The sequence below is a fragment of the Salminus brasiliensis genome, chromosome 9 (genome assembly GCF_030463535.1).
Source record: "Salminus brasiliensis chromosome 9, fSalBra1.hap2, whole genome shotgun sequence".
Lineage (NCBI taxonomy): Eukaryota > Metazoa > Chordata > Actinopteri > Characiformes > Bryconidae > Salminus > Salminus brasiliensis.
In genome coordinates, this window is record NC_132886.1 from 35,124,116 (window position 1) to 35,149,073 (window position 24,958).

Genomic DNA, 24,958 nt, shown 5'->3' on the forward strand with positions numbered 1-24,958 from the left:
GTTTTGAAACATCATAAAAGATGCTTATAAATTCAAAAGTCTATCAGGATTTTTTTTTACTTCAAGAGGGAACATCTGAATCATCCTACCAACGCCCCAATTACCCTAGAACTACAAACTAATCATTGTCAATTCATCAAAAAGATAAAATTACAAAAGAACTATAACTGTAACTATAGTCATAAGTACCTTCTCCACGGGCCGGCCGCAGGTGACACACCCTCCGGCACATGGCTACAAAGCAGCGGAAGTATCGGGAAAGGCTCTCGTCAGTTTTCTTATCCAGCCGTGCAAACGTGCGGAATCGGGTCCATTCCAGTTTGGTCTCCTCATTCTCTTGGGCTCCCACCTCATTCTTTATTCTCTCCACACCGAATGTGGACACCACCCGGTAAAAGTCACACTCCTCTCGACGAGTCCACCTGAAACACAAAGGGAGGATGGTGTAATCGAGAAGTAAACAGTGTCCTATAAAGAAAATGTTTAACAGCTTCAACATGTTCAACAACATGTTCACACAGGAGGACAAACCTCTGCTGTCGTTCCTGTCGAGCGATCTCTTTGAGCTTGGTGGCCTGCTCGCAGCGCCGCCGCCGCCGGTCCCCTTTCTCTGCAGCCTCAATCTTGAGCTGCTCTCGTCTGTAGCTGCGCTGGTATGCTGTGATTAGCCGCCGGAGTCGTGCCGTGAGCGAGGAGCTTGTTGGCCAATAAATGCTTGTGGAAGAGGACTGCACCTCAGCTAGCATGGGAGTGGAGTGATCGTCCACGCAGATCTCATCTGCATTCCTGGAGTCAGCCTTTTAGGGTGAATCAATACATGCAACGTGTGTTTAGAATACAAAGACAGGTCATACATACATGTTAGAGTTAGGAGGGATCCATGTTTTTCACACAGACCTACAGTCTCAGAAGATTACCGCAATATACGGTATGACTGAAGAAGGAAAATTAGCACAGTAAAGTAGATGGTTCTACATTTACATGACCTCCGGACAATCTCAGCCTGCATTATTTAAAAAGCGTACAATGAAGAGAACATGGTGCACACTTAAATAATTCATTTAATAAACGTTCATTTAAATAACATTTGTAAATGTTAAGGGGCAGTGGTGGCTCAGTTAGAGCTCTGGGCTACTGAGGACAGGGTTGTGGGTCCGAGCAAGGCCTTTCATCCTCTGTGCTCCCCGGGCGCTGGAGTCGGCTGCCCACCGCTCTGGGTGTGTGCTCACTGCTCCTAGTTCACTAGTGTGTGTGCGCATTTTCACTACCACAGATGGGTAAAATGTGGAGGACACATTTCGCTGTAAGCAGTGCAGTGACAAATACGTGCCCCTTTACCTTTAAACTGCTCTGAATCAAGAGGAAGAAGCTGGTTAGCATTAGCTCAGTTAGCAGGATAACAGTCTGCTCAGCACAGAACAAAGTCAATTCTGGCTGACAGAAAGCCCACTTATAAACATTTAGATGATAATGACGCAGATCGGGTGATTGCTGTTGAAAGGACAGAAAGCTAAAATTATCTGAAATGTGTGGCAGCAGTGCAGTGCGTAAAATGCTACGGACCAGCACCTTCATATTAGAAAACATACAACAATCAATCATCACTACACTGTCATTTTTGTTTGCTGACCTTGTGTATCCCTCTTACCCATCTTCCAACAGCTACTTCCAGCATGATAAAGCACCATATCACATAGTAAAAGTTGTCTCAAACTGGTTTCATGAACATGACCAATGAGTGGCTTATTCCAGTCACTGGATCTGAAGCCAATGTGATGGTAATGTTTTCCTTCTTGCTGTTCTTAAACTCAACTGCAGTGAGCGAAGCGAGAATCACACCTGTATTCTGGCAAAATGTAACTCCTTAAGGAGCACAGAGAAACCGCCATGTTGCTGATACTTGGGTGCGAGATCAGGGTTTATAGCCAATCTATGGAAATGTAATCATGGAGCTTACCTCTGCAAATAGGTCTTTACCGTGCCTCATCACAGGCTTGAACTCTGGGTCCTCTGAATATTTGTCATAGTCCGCCCTGCAAAACAAACAAACAAAAAAAAGATGAGATCACAGCCCTCAAAATCAGAGAATAGTTGGAGCCAAACAGCTGTGATGTGCAGCATACCCATCTCCCAGCTCTGGATCTGCTGAATGCTGCTCAGCCTTTATGTCTTGATCATCTGGGCGACCACATCGCTCCAGGAAGCACAGACAGGGATCAGCACGCATGGTAGTGTACATTTCATATCCTAACAAAGAAAGAAGGAAGATGTAAGGATTCTGAAGTAAAATGAAATGTCTGCTATGCTACACAGCGTGTATATACATGAAGTAAAAGTGTATATGAAAGGTTTAGGCTGAACAGAATGGCAAAAAGCTAACAGGCTCCTATGATAAAAAGGGTAGGTACCAACAGTAAGGACTGACCAATTAAAAACCTGCAACCCAAGGCACAAGGTCTGATTACAACAGTCTAACCCATCTGGGGAGATGTGCAAGAGCTACTGAAACACGTTTCATAATACCATAACACATAGCACCCTTTGTTATGTAGCTGCAGACCAGTTAAAGTGCCCATGCTAACCCCTGTCCACCACCAAATACGAATAAAGCCAGCCAACCAGCCAAACTGACGCTAATGCAACACTGGACAGCTGAACACTCTAGAGAGGTTAATGTTAATCACCAATACGGTTTACTAAATCTAAGAGATGCCCGCACTGACTAGCATCACGCTGCAGCAGTTGATGTAGCGCAGTGGTCAACTCCCCATCTTTCTTGTGGCAGACTGTGCCTCGATTCTCAGGCCAAGCAAGCACACCATGTTACACCAAACAAAAAAAAAAAAGTCCCTGGGCAACTTGCCTAATGCTAGATCACTCTGGATAAGATGATCAACTAAATGGCATGAATGTAAATGAATAATGGAAGAGAGATTCTACCCACCCAGGAAGAGTAATACCAATTATACTCTATGGGACTTCCAACAACAGATGGCATAGAACAGATGTTGCTCCAACTTATATGTGATGGCTTTATTGCTCCCTATTGTACATTTCTTTAATTTTAATACATTTGTAGCTTCCTGTGCTTATCCAGGTGGCTTCATTGACAAGTTCTACATTTCACACATTTATGCATTCATGACATTTTAGCCATGCTAATAAAAAATAAAAAAGGATAAATACAGTAAACAAAAAGCACAAGAGTTGACTCACCATGTTTGAAGACACCAATAAGCAAGCAACGGTCAGCTTCTGCATCCCACCATGCTGATGGAACATCCTGCTGTTCCATTTCAGGTAGCCAAATATCAATGTCCCTGCATAACACAACAAGTCAAACATAAGCATGTGTGGGCAGAAGATATGTGACCAAATTTCTAGACATGAAATGTACTATTGTGTCAGACCTGCCATCAACTCCTCTCAGCACAGCATCTGAATGATCCCCGATAACCTCCTGTTTCAGATAATACAGCATACGTACTCGCAGCAATACCCTGGGAGGCAGAGAGAGAAGGTAGTTTTAAAAACCTAGACGTGAAAGGTAATGTTAGTGTTCACATTCATTCAGAGTTTGGAAATAGCAAATTAATGTACTAATAGCCTGAAAAAAAGTCTACAGCGTCAAATCCTCATAGTTCCGTGACTAGCTAATGATGCCCAAAATTTCAAACAAGATCGACTACATCAAGTGTTTTGTATTAGCAGACAGCAAGAGGGTAAGCATACTTGTTACACTGGTGTTTGAGATGTTTGCGGTAACTGTCGTCCAGTAGAAGTGTGTCAGGGTTGTACTTGCGGATCCACTCAACCTTCTGGACATCGAAAGAGCTCTGAGCCTTCACCCTTTTCCCCTTCCTGCCACGAGGCACCGGAATTGACAGACCTACAAAAAATATTCAAACGTCATTAACAAAATGTCCATCACTATAATTATATATTGTGTGTTGCTCCACACAACACCCCATTTCCAGCCTTAATGCCAAGCAAACATTTCCATAATGTTAGTGTTTGCTTAACTGGAAATACTATGTGAGAAACATTCTAATAACATTCCTGGAACGTTAACCAATCCTTCTGGAACCTGCCTGTTCTCAGATACCAGGCCGGAGTATCTAATAAACTGGAAACTCTTTACTATGTGTGTGTCCATATATGGTCACTCCTCCTAATGAATGCATTCAAAAATTCAATTACTTCAAGCTTTGGCACAGTCTGAAGCTCGGATATACATACCAGAGTGGTTCAGAAGAGAATGTGGTTCTTGACCATTCTCTGGTGGAGTGATGAGCTCCCATATGAAGCTCTTAATGTTCTCATCTCCACGGTAATGCAGCAGACAGAAGACCAAGATGACCCTGCAGATGGTCTCCACATCCTTCTCCCCGAGGCGACGCTTGCACCGAGCATGACTGAGGATGTCCCGCCAGCGGCCCCAGCTAGAGAAATAGAGAAAAGACTGTAAAAACTACGGCGGAAAAAAACAACGCTGATGAAACTGAACAATACCTGAACAGCAGAGTCGAAATAACATTTTTAGAACCGTTTTTTAAAGTCAGTGAAGCATAAAAAAAAAAAAAAAGTACCCATAGACCAGCAGGTGTTTCTCCACTCTGAAGCAGTCAGTGCGACCGTAGCCTCCCCCAGACTGGCGCTCAGAGCGCCGGGATGCACGGGCCTGTCTGGAATTGTGGGGTGGATACTCTTCATCGCTGTCCATGTCTGAAAGGTCACCACCTTCCCCACGCAGAGAGGAAAACTGCCGTGTCTGCTTCCGCACTCTTGGCGTATCAATCACAAGGGTATTCTACAGAGGCGGGAAGAAAGCGGCAGAAGAATGTGAGATAAGACAGGACAACCATATATTTACCATATGTTGGACACAGACGGAACTTGGCCTTGGCCTCAAAAAAAGGTCTGGAATTAAGATAGACTAACCTTGGGAGGAAACTAAGGAGAACCCCTCCCCCAGCCAATAGCCTACCTTTCTGTTGATGCTGTCCAGGTCTATGTCTGCTTTCTTGGCCCACTTTTGCCAAAATTCTGGGTCATCCAGAGCAATGTCTGTTCTGTTTTCAGATGCCACAAAGCTGGCCTTGGAGAAGGTCGATCCCTTGCCCTCACTCTCAATGGTGATGGTGGTGGCTCTCCTCTGGAGGATCTGGTCAATGTCCTCTTCACAGAACCGGCTGCCCTCATCATTCTCATCCATGATGGCAGCATAAGCTCCTTTCCGCAGCAAATCTTCGATTTCCTTCTTGGAGAACTGTTGGATCTAGATAAATCAAAGTTGGTTTTGTTGGATTTCTGAAAGCCATATATTGCCAAAATCTGACTTGAAGAAAAGAAAAGAAAAGAAAAGAAAAAAAAAAAAAAAAAAAAAAAAAAAAAAAAAAAAAAAAAAAAAAGAGACAACATTTACAGAATATCTGCTGCATGGCCAGTGGTCTTACCCCGTTTACATTACTGTCCTTACTGCCACTCATGCTTTGAAGCACAGCTCTGTCCAGACCCAGTTTCAGACTGGCTTTGTCCAACATCTCCCGTTCATAGGAGTTTCTGGTGATCAGACGATACACCTTCACTGCCTTAGACTGGCCGATACGATGACAACGTGCTTGGGCCTGGAAGGAGGAGAGTACATGAGAGGCACCACACATTAAACACTCAATTTACTGGCTGAAGTGCTGTACTGGGTTTGACTCATGTAGTTCATATCCTATAAACAGGAGCCATTTTCTAACTCTGTATCCATTAGAACCAAACCTATTGTCAAATAATAATAAGATATAATAATAAGATATATATATATATATATATATATATATATATATATATATATATATATATATATATATATATATATATATATATATATATATATGAGCTATTTTGACAGTTATCATAAAAACAATGAATGTGGTAACCAGTTGCTTTCGCCACATAGACCACATACATAGTCTTTTCCATTCACCATCTAGCTGAAAATGGGAAACAGCATGCCTTAAGTATGTGGTTCAAAGTGGTAGTACTTTTGTAACTCCTTCCACCTTAAGACACATCACAGAAGGATTTGGGTAATTTGTTGTAGGCAGACATTCTATTAAGTTACTATTAGTACAGTAACTCTAGCCCCGTGCACACATTTGCACATGCACATTTGTACATTTTTGTACTTATTGTCTATGCACACTTTCTCGTGTTGATCTATTGATCTTGTACTGCAGGTTCTATCTACTCTGCACCAGAGACCTGACAGCCTAACCTTTACTGTACAAGCCTGTATTAGTACAACTACAAATGATGAATTATCCAAATGTTCAAACTATGTGTTATGTATATCTCTGCTGAGCTCTCCTTGTGATTAATATAAGCTAGGCCTCTTTCGCTTTAGACCTATTAGATATATGTTGTGCAGGAAAAAGAGACTGAAGACTCTCTCAAATATTTTAGAATCTAAATCACATGTTTAGATTTATTTATTTATTTATTTTTGTTTACATCAAGGATTTATTTGTATTTAATGAAAAATACAGTTGCCTACAAAACCTGTAAAAGATGAGAAATTGATTCAAAGCTCATTTCTGTCAGGCCTAACATCTAATATTGATTCCTTTTTTGATTGGTTTCTTTTGTTAATTTAGTTTGTGAGTTTATGTTTAAAGAAGTTGGTTGATCCTGTTGAGAAGCAAATTGAATGTTTAACCTAGAATAAAAAAATAAAAAAAAAATCTAGGCTAGAGGAGCCTATGTTAATATTTTAACCATAAATGCATGCTGCAATTGGTCTCAATATTCCACAAATCCATATGACAGCCCGACAATAAATGTCAGTAACTTAAACAGTAGTCATACATAGCATCTGTTTTATTGCTTTTTTTTAATGCTCAAAAACATTCTTATATGGAAATGATAACTGAATAGTCTTAGTACTGAATGGCTTAAATCCAATTTAAATGACAATTCTGAGTCACGTACAGCCCTAATCTAGGCCAACTTACTGACCGTTTCTAGTTCTGCTAAGGCTGCACTATACAAAAAGAAGCATTAACTCGTCACAGCAAATCCAATTATCTGGAATATCTTTACTGAACTGGAAAGCTTTTATTCATTTTAATATACTTGGGTTTGTAACCACAGCAGAGAAATCTATTTAACCAAACAGGAGAAGAGACTCTCACCTGAAGGTCGTTTTGCGGGTTCCAATCCGAGTCAAATATGACACAGGTGTCTGCAGCAGTCAGGTTAATACCTAGGCCTCCAGCTCGGGTACACAGCAGGAAGACAAAGCGGTCGGAGTCCAACTTACTAAAGCGATCTATGGCCGCCTGACGAAGGTTTCCTCTTACCCGACCATCAATGCGTTCATAGAGATATCTGGCAAAATAAAACAAATAATAAATGAACAGCTTTACTTTACGTGCAAATGTTTATAGACACCCATTTTAAGAGAGTGCATTCAGCTACATAGAAAAGTACTGCCAATAAACTAGACTTCAATGCTTGCAAAACCATGAATGAGGTGTCCCAATACTTTTGCCCATATCTGTTAAAATTTCAGGTTCAGGTTTAAACCATGTTCATACATAAATAAACATGTTTTCTAATATTCTTTGTTTGCTTGTTTTATTGATTTATTTATTTTTAAAAACCTTTTATGGATGAGGTAGTCCTCCAGGATATCGAGGCAGCGCACCATCTGAGAGAAGATAAGCACTTTGTGTCCACCAGCCTTAAGGCGAGGCAGCAATTTATCAAGCAGGACCAGTTTCCCCGCTGATCGCACCAGGGCCTGAAGGTGGAAGTCTGGAGCTGAGGGGTCGTACACTGCCCTCAGCTCAGCCACGATCTTTTCTTCTGCACCTGGAATAAAAAAAAAATATATATATATATATATATAAAATAAATAAATAAAAATTCAAAGGAATAAAATAGGAGATATTTGTGGATGAGTGTTGTGATAATGACATCAATTCAATGTCTTGTTCTGTTGAAGTTCTACTTAAACCGCTCTGCAACAGTGGTAGTGTGACAGACCTGTGATTAGGTAAGGGTGGTTACAGCACTTGCGAAGCTCCATCATGGTGTTAAGGAGATTGGGGACGTTGCTGTTGGAATTTGCTCCCATGCTCAAGAAGCTGAAGTTGCGCTCCAGAATGGCACGGTAATACTTCTTCTGCACATCAGTCAACTCCACCTTAAGGAGACATAACCCAGCATTTTTTTTTATATTTCAAAAAACAATAAATAGACACTCAAATGATCTACATCTACCTGTACACTATGCTTTTGTTTCGTTAAATGCCAACAAAAAGGCAGAATCTCAGGATTTTCACATCCTCTTTTACATACCTCAATGATGGTCTCCTGTTTTGGTGCCAGGTTCTTCTCCACATCCTCCTTCAGTCTGCGCAGCATCATGGGTTTTAGAATAGCCTGCAGTTTCTGCACCTGAAATGACCAGAAAGGTAAAGCGTACATTAACATGTGTTCGAGCTCCTATTACAGTGCACTGAATGAGGCAATGCAGGCAGGGACATGTACCTGCTCCTCCGTTTTGAGATCTCCAAATTCACGCAGGAATTCAGTTTCTGAGGGAAACTGGGCAGGCTCCAGGAAGTGCAGCAAACTGAACAGCTCCTCCACGGTGTTCTGCAGAGGGGTGCCAGTCAGAAGCACTTTGTGCTCCTGGAATGGGGTGGTTTGGAGAAACCAGTGAGAAGGGAGATTTAAAAAGTGCATTGAGGTCCTTAAGCAAATAATGTCTGAGCAATACATTACAGCTGCTTAAATTCATGCAAGAAATACTGAAACTAGAGAGATATGCTCATGCAATGAAACACTGCCTCCCCTAAACACACACCAAACCGCTTATAGGCTGTTGATCATGCCCATTTATGGCACCACATCACACACTGACTGCACTTAAAATATGCACACTAGATAGACTGGACCATATCAGAAATTCCTGTGTGCAATACATCCATTTTTAATCATTTAACAACGTCTACAACTTCTAACCTCTAAACGTCCAGCAAATCTCCACACAAGACCCTTCATCAGTGCAGTTTTTGAAAACTGATTAAATTGGTTAAACACTCACCACATTCAGCATCTTCAGGCTGTCTAGTAGCTTGCAGTTTCTGTTCTTCAAGCGGTGAGCCTCATCGATGATCACACAGCGCCAGTAGATCTCCCTCAGCTCCGGGCAGTCAGACAGAACCATTTCAAAGGTTGTGATGAGAGCATCAAACTTGTACGCTCCTGGAATCAGGTGATCCTAGAGAGTGGGGAAGCATACACCGTTATTGTCACTTCCAGTGGTTAAGAACATCTGTTTTCTGTTACATGCAGGCACACAGTCACTGTGTGCTGGCTACCGACCACTGCCATACAAAAAAAAAGGATACATAAAATAGCACAGACATACCTTTTCATCTTTACAATACATCTCATACTGCTGGATCATTTGTCGGCTGGCCAGGCTGCCATGATAGACTATAGCATTCATTTCGGTCCACGTACAGAACTCTCGTTCCCAGTTAGTGATTGTTGACAGAGGGGCAATGATAAGGAAGGGCCCCTGGACCCCAGCAGAAAACACTTCAGACAGCAATGCAATCGACTGGATGGTTTTCCCCAGACCCATTTCATCTGCCAGAATACAGTTCTGTCTAAAAAAGAAATACATGAACAGAAAGTAAAAATTGGGAAAGACTGGTGTAGATAAATTCTAAGTAAATTTCTCAAAAAAAATTATATATATAAAAAAAAAAGGTTTGGCCCCAGCTTCCTTACATAGGTCGCCCTCTTTACAGAGGATAGTGATGTATTAGCGGTTATTTAGTAACGTAAACACAGTGTCGCTACTGTTGAGCTCAGAGGGTACATTACATTTATTTAATGCTGAAATATGGATTAAATCTGAAAACTTTTACTCTTTTACCCTTCCCTAATATCTTTCTATTTCTCTTTCACACACACACACACACACACACACAGCTCTAGCCCAATGACTGATCCATCTATTTTTTTTATACAGTTGTTTTCTGTATTTCTTACAAGTTGTTAAAGAATGTTCTCTAAAGCTTCTGTATCCCCTAGCCAGTTTATTAGACATACCACACATTTATTTGTTCTTCCGCCTAAAAATTCAAGGACGTGCCAGCTAGCATTTTAACTTGTGATTAACACGAGTAAACTTTGTAACCAATTGACACTAATACTTCAATTAATTACTACTGATAAAGAAAACTATTAGTGACGAGTGATAAGTTAAATACAGAAGCTCATCATACTCCTCAATAGCCACGATCAATATTATTCAAGCCCCTACTGCTAATAAAGTTTATTAATAAACTTTATAATGCAATAAACCAATTTAATCTGTTCTTGTTTGAATAGATTATTGAACAGCTTAAAGATTGTTAATAAACCTAATTCGCAATGGGGGCTAAACTTCAAACAAGAGTCATTTATATATCATTGATATATCCATCTTGCCCTTCATATGCCTTATATGCAAATGTGTGCTTTTTTTTTTTTTAAGGATTCTATTTAGGGAATTGGATAATTCCAACTTAAACCACTTATTCTATTAGTTGTGTTGAACTATTTAAATTTTTCTAGTTCAACTGGTTTATTGAAATATCAATATCAATTGAAATATCAGCCAATAACCCTAATTTGCAATGGGGCTAAAATTCGATTGCAATTATAAATAAAAGCCTCTCATATGATCTTAAATTCTGTTAATTCTATGTCATTCCTTATATTTGTTGTTGCAATATTCTTTTCATTTCCAAATATATACTGTCTTTAAGAGGTGTACACTTTTTACATTTAGTTGAAATATTAACACAATAAAATTTGAGTCTCTTTTCGGAGTCTCCTTGACGCCCAATGATCAGACAACTATTTCTCCACATATAAACACACAAAGAATTAATTCATGGCCCGAATGTTTTTTTCTGTACATGAAAACCATACATATTGATATTATGGAGTGTTATCCATATGTGTAGAGGTACCTGTTATACCAGTTAAAGAGCAGCCAGTTTACTCCCTCTAGCTGGTATTCTCGGAGGGTGTTTCCACTACGGTACTCTCTGGACTGCTCCAGCTTCTTCCAGGAGCTTGCAGGTGGCCGGGGCTAATAGTAAGTACATACAGTTAGTACATGAAGCTCAACTGCCACTGATGTGTAGGCATGTGACCAGTGACAGTAAAAAAACAAACAACATTCATTGAAGACTTTGGATCCAACCCTAATCCTCCCCCACCTGATTCAACTAATTACTGCCTTTAGAAGTCCTTCACAGACTGCCTGGGGTGTTTGATTTAGGTTGGTGTTGAAACCTGCTGGAAGGTAGTTCTTTTACTGAACTGTTCGTTCATATTTTAGTGACACAGAACACGGGTAACACATTTAAAACGCAACATCAGCAGGTTTCAGCAAACGATAGCTGAAATAACTCTGAAACTATACTTCAAATATTCTTATAAAAACATAGGAAGGTTCTTACAGCTCTGTGTCCTACCTCAAGTGCTTGGTTCAGTGTTTGCCTAGTTTAACTACATGGTGATGCCTGTATTTGTTGAGGAGAAACATCAGTGCGATGCAATGTAATGTTAAAAATAGAAGTAGGGTGTCCATCAGAAACAGCGCCTCACATCATATAGAAGGGCACAGTTCACTGGGTTATAATAGGCGTGTTCTTGTTTTGCGATTGTCCATCACGTCACTTGATGTTAGGAAATGGTGTCCCAGATTGGACTAGGCAATAACAAAAATAAATAAATAAATGTACTTCTAATAATATCGAACTAGATAAAGAATAACTTCGAGATCCCGACCTAAGTTACAATAGAGTTACTTTTGAAGAACCATCACGTCAGTCATTGTCAAAATACCTTATACATCTTCCCTTCACAATACAAGAAACTGACTATACATGAGGTGTTGCTTTTTCCAGCCAAGACACAAGCTCAGCAGTATAAAAACTACAAATGATTTTTAATCAATATTCGCTAATTTCATTAATATTCACCAATTGTACACTCATGTAATTAAACATGCGGCTGGCCAATGTCCTTCAAGTACTGACACCATCCATGATATGCTGTGTTGACATACTGTGTTATCCTGTAATCACAACAATAAATATCATATTATTGCCCATGCCGCATCTACCACAGACCACATCCACATTCCTACAGACCCCAGCTTCAACCTTAACCAATCCTTGATCCTCTAATTACTGTCTTCAGAAGTCCTTCATTAGAGTAGTTGTGGTCAAGTCAAAAGATAAAGCAATGAGCATTAAGTAGAGATGATAAGGGCTGATGTAAAAAAAAAAAAAAAAAAACAAGAACCTAGCATCGGCCATTAACTCACAGTTCTCTTGAGTCTTGGTTGACGGCTCTGGATCTTCCTAAACTCCTCCACCTTTCCCTCGTCTACATCTTCCTTCAGCTCCCAGGTGGCATCTTCGTAGGGCAGTGAGCACCACTTCACTAGGTAGTACACCACCGGCTATGGAAAAGAACATGGAACAGAAATCTGAACTCCAAGCAAAGATGTACATTCTAAGGCTTTCATTACATCTCTAGCCAGGGCAACATATAGTTTAAAAATAATAAATAAATATTAATAATTCAAACCTCTCCATTGTCTTTGTCTACACTATTGGATTCATCCAGGATGCGGTCCACTTCTACGTAATCTGGATTGAATGGCTCCTCATCCTTACATAAAGAGAATTTAAGGAATAAATTAAATAAGGTCTTCTTATTGAAACGGAGGGATCACGTTGCACAGCCATTCATTTATTTGGACTATGTATGGATTTCTACCTCCTGGAAGATGCGTCTCATTTGAGCTTGTTTCGTCTTAAACCGCTTCAGCTTCTGGTGAATCCTCTTGTCCCTCTCAAGCTGCTCCATACTGGCCCATTCACAGTGTAAGTAAGAGCTGAGAATAGCAAACAAATAAAATGGTTTTATTTTTATTTTTTTTACTTTAATATATAATTAATAAATAAATAAATATTTGAATCATTTACTACTGAGATGATATAACGGAGTTCAGCGCATGCTTCAGGCCTGACTGGATTCAATTATGATTATGCTAAACATAAAATTGGGTTTAACTAAATTCTAGCATACACAAACTTCAAACAACAAATTAAAAGTGATTTACTGCCTTTACTTTGAGAATTTTACTCTTTATTTCATTCTACTTCATCAATTCTATCGATACCTTATTTATTTATTAAAAAAAAACTAATTATTTTCCCGACAGCATTTAAAATATAATATACAATTCAATAAACCAGGCTCAGTTTAAAAAAAAAAAAAAAAAGAAAAACCCACACCATAACACAGTACTAGTTGATTATATAAGTATATATAAACATGCACATGCAAGAATATATAAAATATAATATACAACACAAAATATGACAAAACAAATAATGCAAAGTTGAGGGGAAAAAAACTAAAAACTAACAAAAAAATCCCACACAACACAGTACTCACTAGTTTTTGTACTTGACAAAAAATTCCTCAACGTTGATATACTGTCCTTGAGACACCTATGACAGAGAGCACATATCGATTTGGTTTATAAAACACAATTCTTATAATGGGAACAGAAATAGGTATAGGGTGCATATACGCTAACTTGCCTCCTTTTTGGTCAAACGCATGGCCAAGACTTTATCCACAATCGCTGCATCTTCCTCACTTGGATTTTCCTGAATAAAACAAATAAAATCTTCCTTAAAATCAAAGCCAGTGCCTTATATTTAACAAATATAACAATTAAATAAATATTTTATAGAAAAATAAAACATTTTAAATTCAATACTTGTTACGATAAAAACAGTTAAGAGAACTAAAGGCATTTGTATTCATTAATGACTTGATGCCTCAACAGATACACCACTGCGACTAAGAAATAACTATATTGAAACATCAGAAGTAGTAAGTGAATGGTAAGGAGGCTAATCTTTTATTTTAACAATAAATTCAATTAATTCATTTAAATAACAATTCAAATTTCTAAATCAAATCAATTAAACAGTAAATGTATCTCCTTTTACATTCTTAAATAAACGTTACCACAAAGAACTGCATGCTGGGAAGGCCATCTCCATCTAGCTCTTGAAGCTCAGCCCCAGCAGGCTGAGTGTGTGTTGTTGTCGTCGTCGTCAAGACTGCAGGGGTGGTCACATCCACATCCTCGTCTTGCTCATCTTCGTCGTCCGTGATTTTAATATCTAAATCCTCGGTGTACTTTTTCCTTTTGACTTGACGATTAGATCGTCTCATCTGTCAGGAGGTCAGAATCACAAACAGAAAAGACAGCACAATTTAATAAACTCTTATTTTAATCAACAACAGTAGTCGACTGAGGTTAAAGAGGTAAAACTATTTATCGTATGCTAGGTATTTTTGAACTACCATGTTCGAGCATCTGCAAGTAAGTTCCAGTTCGGCAGTCACTGCAAAACCAGTCAGTTGCCTATGCGCGTTCAAGGCCCTATTCCAAATTTATCTGGAACCAAGCCCATACTGTGATGTGTGGAACTTTTGACCTGCTAAGTAACCTAGCATTAGCATAGTTAGCCGGCTATATTTCCAAATACCATAGAATGTCAAATTTCGACTTTCAAAAATTTCCACTCCAACAACCGATCTTGCTCTCTCAAACGTTCGTTTTTATCACCTATGGGAATCGGTACGGTCACGCCAATGGCCCTGACTGAATCTGTTTATGAATTTTCCATGTTTTTTTCTCTGTTTCTATGAATGAATTTATTTATTATTCTCAGATAATGCTAGCTAAACGTTAGCGAGCTTTATCAGCAGGTTACAGACTCAAACCTCACTGTCGCTACCCATCTCTCATCCCCTGCCTTGGTGCAGGGGTATTGCTGTTGCAGTTGCAGGACATGAGGGTCACATTCAAATGTGTAACTAACACTAGCTCTTATCGTTTTAGGATAATCTGTGGGCAGGTAGTGACATTTCGGTATTCCCTGCCCTCAGATTGTTGGAGTGGTACCTCAACTGGTCAGAATCAAACACGTTCTGTGCTGTGATGAGTTTGCCATCTTGCCAGCTAGGCTAATGCTAACCAGCTCCCACTGTAACATTTAGCAGTTGTCAGACTGACCTGGGACAAATCCTCCTCCTGTGTGCGAGGTGAGGCAGGAGGGCTCAGCTCCCCATCTGAATGGTCAGAAGATGCATTTCTCTTTCTTTTCTTGATGCCCACAAGCGTAATGGTGCTGGAGAAAGGGTGAAAGGGGGTGGAAGAATGACGTGAAAGAAATTAGCGCTTATTTAAATGGAACATTTAGCATATTTAATGTTCAGACCCGTATTTAAAGAAACATTACATTGAATTTTACCTTAAAATAACAGCTAATAACAGCCAGGGATAGATTAATAACTTCCACAGGGCCTCCCCCAACACCTACAATGGTTTCAACTCTGGAGCTGGAATGAAGCTCAGGCTGGTGCCTTACTGATGTTCCAATCTACATTAAATGGCGCAGCACTTACATTCAGGCACCTGCTGCACCATTTAATGTGGAACTGAAATTTCATTAGGATAAAAATATGCCCCCCCCCACCCCCCTCGTATTACGGCCTTATGCAGACATACACACACTTACTTTGGCTTCGTTTTACTTTTACTTTTACTTCCTCCACCTCCTGCTCCTCCGGCCACCACAGACCCAGCAGCCTTCACCTTAATCTTCTTCTCCCCGCTGACCACAGCTTTCCCTGCGCCACCCGAGGTAGGACTCTTCTTTTTGCTTGCTCCACCACTCTTCTTTTTGGCCCCAGAGGGAGTGGCAGCGCCCTCTAGGTCGGCGGAGGTCTGTCCGGCAGGAAGCTCATCTTGGTTGAGCACCCGCGGGATGTTCCTCTCACCCCTAGCTTTGGCCCGAGCGATGGCCTCAGCCACAATACGATTGGCTTTCTCTTGCTTGCACAGGGTCTCTACTTTCTTCACAGGGTCCTGGGCCTTGGCCACGCGTACCCCCGTCAATGCGGCAGTGGTGCCAGAGCTAGCGGCAGAGCCAGCTGAGGTATTGATGACTTTGACCACAGAAAGAGCACCTCCGGTGCCGGAAGCCGAGCTCGTCTTTAGGAGAGGTGAAGTGGAAAGAAAGGAAATTTTAAAACTGTACTTACTGGACATGTTAACTTACTACAATAACAATGGCTCAAACAAGCAATGATGAAACTTGCAGTCTGCACATCATTGTGAATGACATTTATGAACAAATCAATTCAGTTACACCTGCAGAGACTACCGATATGAATTCTACTTGGTACCTGTGGTTGTAGCAGAAACTTAAGAGGCAATGCCACTCTCTGCCCTCCTTGGCCTTGAGAAATCTGAACCACCTGGGGGCTGCCACCAGCACTGGGCATACCAGAAACTAGTTGAAACTGCAAGAACAAACAAACAAAAAATAAATAAAGTAGTAGTATAATAAAATAATAGTATTTCTGTTTTTTGATTTTGCCTCAGCCCTTCCGTTATGGTTACCACAACTCCGGCTTCGACCCTAGCCTGTTTACCGTTTTGCCTTTGGATCGCCATCTTTTCAATAAACTTTCATAACATATTAAAAAGTGACAAAAGTGTGCATATCTGTTCCTTCATAAACATGAGTGAGTTTCGTTTTTGTTGCGCGCTAAGAAAAACATGTTCGTCTTGTGTGGTTTAGAAAGGACCTGAGTGGGCTATATGCCCAACCCCACCTAACACTCTGATGGTGCTCTGAACGTTTTATTTTGGTGGTACTGACGCATTCGCCCGCTTTGTCTTTTAGCATCTCCGAGTGCGTTGTTTCGTCTACTCATTGACATGACTCCTCTATAGCTGACGTCCAATGTGCAGGCTTTGTCTCACAAATTGTGCACAGTGCCTCATCTAAACTGGTAAAGCTGCATTTGGTTTTGGGACCAGAGCACCTGTCGTTGTCTCCATCTTACAAAACTGAGAAAACATGAACACCTCAGTTTTTCCCTGCAGTTCGCTTGTTAATAGCACAATATTGTGTTATACGCAAGTTTGTCATTTCCTGCAGTCTTAATGAAACGCCTGTGACATGCTGAATAACAAGGATCCAGTATCCACCCCTAACGTTTTTTCATACAACTGTCTCCTACACAGTATTTATTCTTATTTATCCCCGCTTGTACTAGCTAGCTAACATTTAGTTCACCTTGACTTCACATCTCTTACTCTCCCACACCGTTAAATCAGGATCCAGTCTACACCCACAATGCATATATATATTTAACTGCAGCTCCTCGCTCTGATCTTACGCTTAGGAAAATGCTCCCCCGCCCCACAGCAAAAACACATAATCTAAGGGGTGTCCACACTTTTGTATAGAGCTGTGTGTCATAGTTGCTAAGCAAACATATATGCATGGGGCAATTCTTTTTGACTGCCAGTGTCTATAGAAACCACAGAAACAGACAGACTCAGGACCATTAGGTCTTTATACTCACCTTGGCCCCCTGTTGGTTGGGCTGCTGCTGCACCTGCAGCTGGATGGTGAGCACTTTTGGCTGTGCCCCTGTTTGACCTGTTCTAGCCTGGGTAAGAGCTGCCAGCTGGCCCCCCTGAAGGACCAACTTCCCCGGCAGAGAGCCCAACACCAGCCTTGGCTGCTGGCCTTGCTGCCCAGGCCCTGAAGCGCTGCCAAGTGTCACTGCTCCTGCTTGAGCAGCTCCGCCCTGAGAGGGCTGCTGTAGCACCAGTGTGATTCTCTTCGCCTCACCCTGAAACAGAAACAACCCCCACACAATTACTTTAACATAAAGATTTGTCCTTTAAAGAACTGAACAATCATAACATAAAAGTTTGTGTTCTGTATTAAAACTATTCAAATAAAACATAATGAAAATATTATTTGCAAATAATTTTAGTATTGAATAATTAAGTCTTTCTGATAAATGAAATGCAAATTAGGAGCAATTTAAGATAGGTCTTTTGACAACAGAGGTGACAATAAGCCATTATTTACATAAAACAGGACTAAATGGAAAACAAGTCTTACGATATTTAGATATAAATTATCATACATTTACATTTATGATAAAAATTTTTTACTATTTTATCTAATTTGAAAATTTTAAATCTCAGATGCCATTTAAAAACAAACAAAAAAAATAATCAAACAAATAAAATAAAAAAACCATAAACTAATAGACAGGGAATAGAAAAATACATTTATTTTGACATAGTTCAATACTGAGAGTTCAAAATGTGGAAGTGAAAAAACATGCACCTGAAACTCAAAAGCGAAAAAAAATAAATAAATTACACTCAAACAGTTAAAAAAAACCAACCCCCAGTAATGCCGAGCTAAGCTAAAAGCTAATTCAACCAACTGCCACGTCAGGGTTCCTCAAAAACAAACCGGACCATATCGTGCGAGGAAGCTAAATCCAGAAAACTAAGCAGGGGCCATGCTTGGCTGAAAGCTAGCCTACAATCTCTGAGATAGCAAACCACACACCTTGCAGAGAGATCAGCAACAGCATTTAGCGAGGCTCAGGAACAATTATACAGTTACAAATACAAATGTTCTTCTTACAGTGCTAAAAACAAAATGGGCTACATTACACACAGTCCAATGTCAAGTGGGTACAAACTTACAGCATAACGTTCTTAGCCTGAAACTACATTAACAAACAAGGTCGAGATCAGACAAATTTATGCACATCCTAATCAGATTTAGCGGATCCAGACATATTTTAATGGATCAGGTATCGGTTACTTCAAGCCCAATCCAGTTCCGATCCTCAGAAGTTTTATATTAACATAAGTATATTAATATAAGTTAATATACAATTTTACATCAGCAGTAGGGCTGTGTATTGGCAAGAACCTGGCGATGCGACACGCATCATGATACAGGGGTTACAATTAAATATATATCCTATAATATCCTTACATGAAAAAAAAAAAAAATTTGAAAAAAAGACGGCATCCCGCATCATCCATGTTAATGAGCTCCCCTCACCAAGTGAACAAAATGGACAATATTGAGGTCAAATCCATATATTGTGATACAATTATTGCGACTGGCCAAATCCTGAGAGCTGGTCAGATTCATATTTCGCCAGCTGCTGCAGCATTATGCAAAGTCGCAGCACACTGCAATTCAATACAGACCTGACTCACAGCTGCATTATAGACAGTGTTGGAATCACTGTTCCATGCGCTGTGTGCTTTTAATGTTGCTAACCAGACCCCCCTTCGAAAGTGCATCACTCAGCCCATGACAGTGAGTATCAGGAGAGCTAGCAAACACTACTCCCTAACAACACGCACACAATTTACTGTGCAGTTCTGCATGGGAATTCACAGGCTTGAGTTCGACAATGTTTTAAATGTGATACATAAATATGTTCTTACACCCTTATGCCCAATACCATAGGATCCCTTTATATGCCTTGTAAGTCCATGTCTGTGGATTGGAGCGATTTATATTGCACAAGTATCAACATTAGGTATATTCATTTTATTAGTCATAATGTTTTGGCTCATTGCTGTACAGTCTAAACCTCTAACCAAAATACTTAAGCTTTACTATGTAAAGGACCACACCTGTACCATGAGACCCACTATAACAGTATGCTAATATGGTTAAGGAACAGCCCATTCCAAAACTTTTGTCCCCTCAGTCCAATCACAGCACCTTTAGTACCTGCAAACACAATCTTTAGATTTTCAAGATTTGGCTCATTTGTTTTGTGGAACTCTTGTGAACAATCATTTTGTGTGCAACACTACGGCTAAGTCTCAAATACCCCCTATGTAGTGCACATTGTTTATAAAAGAAAAAGACTCACCTGTTGTGGGACTGTGGACAAAGTGACGCCTTGTGGTCGAACCGCTGCTGTAGCCCCAGCAGCAGGAGCAGCCTGTCCTTGGGCTTGCGCCTGCACTGGGGCCTGCGTCTGCAACTGGACTTGCGTCTGCACCTGTGCTGGCTGTGCTTGGAGCTGCAGCTGCTGCACCTGCGACTGCGTGAGCTGCGTCTGTGCTGGAATCTGCACCTGCGTTTGCGTCTGGGGCAATGAAGTCATCAGCACCTGCTTGACTGGTCCGTTGGGCGTCTGCACCAGTCTTTGAACGCCAGTCCCGACCTTCACCTGTCCCTGTGCAGACTGTGTGGCGTTTAACACCGTCCCACCCGAAACAATAGACATTCCGGGCCTCAGAGGCGTGCCCGTCAGGACTCGGGCGATGGTGAGCTTCCCTGGCGAGCCTGCATTTCCCCCAACACTCTGTAGCACCTGGGCCTGACCCTGAGGGCCCTTCAGGATAACTATTTTAGGGGCCGTCTGACCGGCAGTCTGTTGCGTGACCGCAGTGAGCTGCTGGGGTTGCAGCTGCTGTGTGGTGACCTGAGCCCCAGACACAGGCACAGCCAAGGGGGAGCTCAGCAGTACCGCGGTCGAGGCACCGCTGCTACTGGCCACAGGAAGGGTGGTCTGAGGCACTGCCTGAACGGTAACTGGGGCGGGTGCAACGGACACCGCCTGCGTGAGGGAGACCTGGGTCGTCTGCTGTGTCTGGAGGAGTACGGAAGGAAGAGGTTCTGTGGCCGCTACTTGAGCTGGGGCAGGGTTACTAAGGACAGGGGCGCTGGGGTCTGAGGCGGGGACTGAAGCAGGGTCTACGGTGGGATCTACCTGGCCAAGGGCCAACTTTAGCGCTTCCTCAACAGGGTCTGAAGAGCCCTGAGAGAATGCATCCTCCGGCAGGGAGTCCAGGTTGAACAGTGGCGTGTCGTCAAATAGGTCCATGATGGGATCAGCCATCTTGTCAAACGGTTTATGAAAAACGGGAATGCAAATGAAAGGCCCAGCCCCACGTCGTTATGAAGACTGACCACCGGACACAGCATTCCACAGACAGAGAAAAAGGAGAAAGCAAAAGACACTTTAGAAATCAAAATTAAGAAGTCTGAATGAATTCAGAAATATGGATGCTTTACTGCATGTGTAAGCCCACAGTAATAAACGGACAAATGCTTGTCCAGCTGGATTGAGCTCAATTTCTATATTATATGAAAGCCAGATATGGGCAATATGGTAAAAAAAGATTCTTAAAAACTCTTCAAACACTCTCCAACACGGAGTACTATGATTTGTGTTATGCTGCCCTGCATCTAACTGAACAGCACTAATTACACTCAGTAATAAAATGTGCAACTGCTCAGCGTTTAACACAATATCCATGATAATCACATTATCAACTTATCATAAAACATAGTATTCACTTATGTTTATTTTAGCTAGGCACGCTGTTCTGTTCTCGTGGCCGAGGCAAGCTCGAGGCTATATAGCTTATAGCGGCATCTATTGTCTAGGAAAAGACTGCAGTGCATGCGATCCCCAATATGTCAATAATGACACCTCCATACACACCAAGAGGGCTTCGACAGGTAGTAGTGTAAAGGTGCGTAATTAAGCTATTATATTATCATCAAATTAGTGACATAAGGGTCTTTTAACATTCCTCATCACATCACTTTGTCTGGGACATGCTTGTATCTCGATAAAAATGATATCGTCCACCCCCAAGAAGAGCCATCACAACTGTTAATCCAGTATACATCAAATAAGTGCAAATAACCCACCGTTAGCCTGTTTAGATTAATGACCTAGATGCTAGATCTTTTAGCCATGTTTCACGAAAATGAAAACCATCTAGTCCGTTGGATCTCCCAATTTGTTCCTGAGGTAGTGGATATAAACAAGCCCGATCTCTTAATGTCATTGTAGTTTTACTTGGTTCATTAAAATTAGAATTCTATATCTATGGTTTGGGTAGTTAATGTATTTATTTTGTATTTGTAACACATAAAAACACAGTCTCTCTCTCTCCCAATTCAAAAGTGAGCTTTTGCCCCAATATGACATGAGGGCAGGACTCCGAATCTTTGGCTACTGAACAAGGTGACTGATGCACTGCAGCAACACGACCCACCCACTGAATAAGGTTTCTCTCAGAGAGCGGCGCTTCTTTCTGTAAGCTTCAGTAGTGTTAAATGTCTTGTTCTAAGCAACTGTGCGTGGCCATGCTAAAACCGCCCTATTTCAATCTGCATTCATTCTCAAGTGACAAAAGTGAGAGGATGTAGGATGCTAAGCGAGTGTGTGGTGTAGGAGCTTGATTCCTGGGGTAGCCTTTATTTACTGTTTTTACAGCTGGTTATCATGAAGGTGCTCTGTCGCACCTTTTTGTTACAACATTCATGTATTAAAACGAAAAGTGTTTTTTAGCAGTCTGGTTGCTCACGCTTGGCTACCTGGCAGATCAGGTATCAGTGGTGTGGAAGAGCCTCATATTGTTGACAACAAGCCTAGCAAACATAACTAGACACTAGCTCATCAAACTAATACATTCAACATGAAAATACATACAACACAAACATTACAGAAACAGCAGTACATGACTGCCAGCTTGTGTTTTTAGGCCCGCCTCTGACAGAAAGGTCTATTCTGTAGTTACTAGCCTTACTGTGATGCGTCAATCAGTTCAATAGCCAATGCTTCACTAGATCCTGTCTTGAGAAGGATTTGACAAAGAGCGAAAAGGGATTATAAAATGTGTGTAAAATACAAAATACACTTTGCTAACACCTAACAAATGGCAGTGCTTATGTCTACTCCCGTGCTTGGTTACAGATGCTAGTCGATGACATACTTTCACACCATAGGTGGCGGCATTACATACATTCTTGGTGACAAATTTGGGCAGCCCTGGTCAAATGACACATTGTGCTGATTTTTTAAGCGAAAATAAATGAACGATTTCTCCAAGGTATATTTCAGTCCACTATCACTGTTCTCACTTTTACAGAACTTCATTTTAGTAGATATAACAGCTGAAGCCAATTCACTGTGCACCCCCAAAGGCAGTTGACCAGCCAAGACAGGTTTGGTGTCCAGCATTTGCTTCTTCAGTTTCCGAGAGGTACTAGGCTAACATACATGTGAAAACACACTTCCACTCAACTGGCAAAAACACGCCTGAAAAGCTACATAAACAAAGTTATATATGAAAAAAAAAAGATTCAGTAAACCATCATAGACTGACCTTAATGAAATATAAAAAAAATTGCTAAAATTGGAATGATTACTCATGAGACCACATCGATTTGTCTGTGCTAAGCAAATGAAGATCTGGATGTGTTTCAGTGATGTTGAGAGACATTTTTTTTTTTTAGTCGTGTAGTAACAGAGATGTGATTGGTGACAGTCTAAGTCCAGTGTTGGCTAGCCTTGTTAGCCTAGCACGTCAGATACCAAACATGTCTTGGCTCATTGACTGTATCTGAAGCAAGTGTTAAATTCTGTTAATTAGACTTGACTACTGGGGCATTTTGTGGCGAAAAACACATTGCCGCGATATACTGTGTATCATAAAAAAACAAACCCCACAACATTCATTCTCATCATATATTTTTGCCCACTTTAACATGGTGTGGTGCATGCCTCAGTAGTAATAAACTTACGGTCAAGTTGGCGAACCGAGCCGTCCAGTCATTGACCCAGAAGTGGATGGCAGGGGTCAGCTGGAACGTGATGAGGAGCGAGGCGAAGGAAAAGAGGGTCCTCCTGTTCACCTCACCCTCTTCCCTGGCCTTTACTCTCGGAAATCGCTTCTGTCCTCTCTCCTTAGAGCCCTTCACCAAGAACGTCTTTTGATGCCCTAAAGAAGGAACGCGAGACTCTGCTGAAAAATGCGACACAAATGTAAGTAAGCACAAGTCACATGCTAGAATTTATTTATAAAAGACACATCTGTTCAAATATGTTTGGTTAAACACAGAATATAAACCATGAGATACATTAAAAGAATGAATGAATCGGCTGTTTTTGTGATGTCACTAAAATCCACTCATTTACATACATCCGCCTATTGAACCTACAGCCGTTCTGCCCCTTCTATTCACACTGACATCCCAACTAGTTGACTGCTCTTTGAAGGAGGCTCACACTTACCATATATTAAGTGCATAATTAAACTGCATAATAAAGTAGGGATATTTCCACCAACCAATTAAAACAGACTGCATTTGCATATCAGTTTTAAAGGAGTAGTACCAAAAACAGCATGGTCAATTCTAAGGGCTAAAGGGTGACCAGATCATGTTCAGAAAAGTCAAGTCAAAAATCCAAATAATAAAGCCTACATAAGCATTAAGAACAAATGAAGAAAATGTAAGACATGTGCTCTTTAACATGAAATCAATGACAGATGGCAACAAGGCCAATGTATCATAACGAAACAGGTAGCAACTAGTAAAATGGCTAAAACTATATGATCTGTAGCCTGAATAATAGAACTAAAGTAAGTTACAAGCAAGTTACGAGCTCGAAAGGAAGCCAAAAGTTCAGAAATGGGGTTGCTGCTGCTGCTAAACGTACACTATGCAGCACCATCCTATTAATGTTAGCTATGGCTACATTCAATGGCCATTCATACTGCTGCATGTAGGAGAAAAGTGTGAGTGGGAAGATTATATGTTGCTTCCATTCATCACTGGCGTAAAATACAAGTCTCCATCATTTACTTTCATCACTCTCGTTCGGACTCTCTTTCAATCCCCCTCGCATCAACAAACCGGACCAAACCAAAGGCAACGTGCTACAAAAACCATAGCCTGAGTACGTATAGACATGGGCAAGGCCGCAAAGCTGTTTCGGCTGAGCAAGGCCGGTTTTTCGGGTAAAACAGCCACTAAAACGCTACCGTTCACTCGTCTAACTTTCTCTGTAATAATTTCGGTGTGCTAAATTTACCTTTGCATCGACACACATGGCTTTCTCCGTCTCACAACACTGTACGATTACAGGAAACGGCCAGCGTAGAGCAGGAACTATCTTTCTC

At 41.0% G+C, this 24,958-nt stretch overlaps 1 protein-coding gene across 2 annotated transcripts in view; it reads right to left on the reverse strand.

The window, feature by feature from the left end:
* chd8 (chromodomain helicase DNA binding protein 8) overlaps nt 1–24,958 on the reverse strand; it is a 30,891-nt gene extending 5,933 nt beyond the window's left edge. Inside the window, exons 1-32 of one of the 2 annotated variants that reach the window (XM_072688267.1) lie at nt 24,871–24,958; nt 23,580–23,800; nt 19,903–20,943; nt 17,551–17,823; nt 16,360–16,476; nt 15,690–16,165; nt 15,185–15,299; nt 14,128–14,337; nt 13,692–13,760; nt 13,543–13,598; nt 12,859–12,976; nt 12,667–12,750; nt 12,401–12,538; nt 11,034–11,155; nt 9,434–9,677; nt 9,107–9,283; nt 8,548–8,691; nt 8,356–8,454; nt 8,041–8,200; nt 7,656–7,866; nt 7,185–7,380; nt 5,457–5,627; nt 4,988–5,278; nt 4,590–4,810; nt 4,240–4,442; nt 3,733–3,889; nt 3,411–3,500; nt 3,217–3,320; nt 2,124–2,247; nt 1,958–2,033; nt 532–797; nt 190–422 (exon numbers count right to left, since the gene is read on the reverse strand). In XM_072688267.1, coding sequence (XP_072544368.1) covers nt 190–422; nt 532–797; nt 1,958–2,033; nt 2,124–2,247; nt 3,217–3,320; nt 3,411–3,500; nt 3,733–3,889; nt 4,240–4,442; nt 4,590–4,810; nt 4,988–5,278; nt 5,457–5,627; nt 7,185–7,380; nt 7,656–7,866; nt 8,041–8,200; nt 8,356–8,454; nt 8,548–8,691; nt 9,107–9,283; nt 9,434–9,677; nt 11,034–11,155; nt 12,401–12,538; nt 12,667–12,750; nt 12,859–12,976; nt 13,543–13,598; nt 13,692–13,760; nt 14,128–14,337; nt 15,185–15,299; nt 15,690–16,165; nt 16,360–16,476; nt 17,551–17,823; nt 19,903–20,877 — 5,920 coding nt within the window. In that variant the 5' untranslated portion in view covers nt 20,878–20,943; nt 23,580–23,800; nt 24,871–24,958. The remainder of the gene's footprint in view (nt 1–189; nt 423–531; nt 798–1,957; nt 2,034–2,123; nt 2,248–3,216; nt 3,321–3,410; nt 3,501–3,732; nt 3,890–4,239; nt 4,443–4,589; nt 4,811–4,987; nt 5,279–5,456; nt 5,628–7,184; nt 7,381–7,655; nt 7,867–8,040; nt 8,201–8,355; nt 8,455–8,547; nt 8,692–9,106; nt 9,284–9,433; nt 9,678–11,033; nt 11,156–12,400; nt 12,539–12,666; nt 12,751–12,858; nt 12,977–13,542; nt 13,599–13,691; nt 13,761–14,127; nt 14,338–15,184; nt 15,300–15,689; nt 16,166–16,359; nt 16,477–17,550; nt 17,824–19,902; nt 20,944–23,579; nt 23,801–24,870) is intronic. The other variant, XM_072688268.1, reaches the window with a different exon arrangement.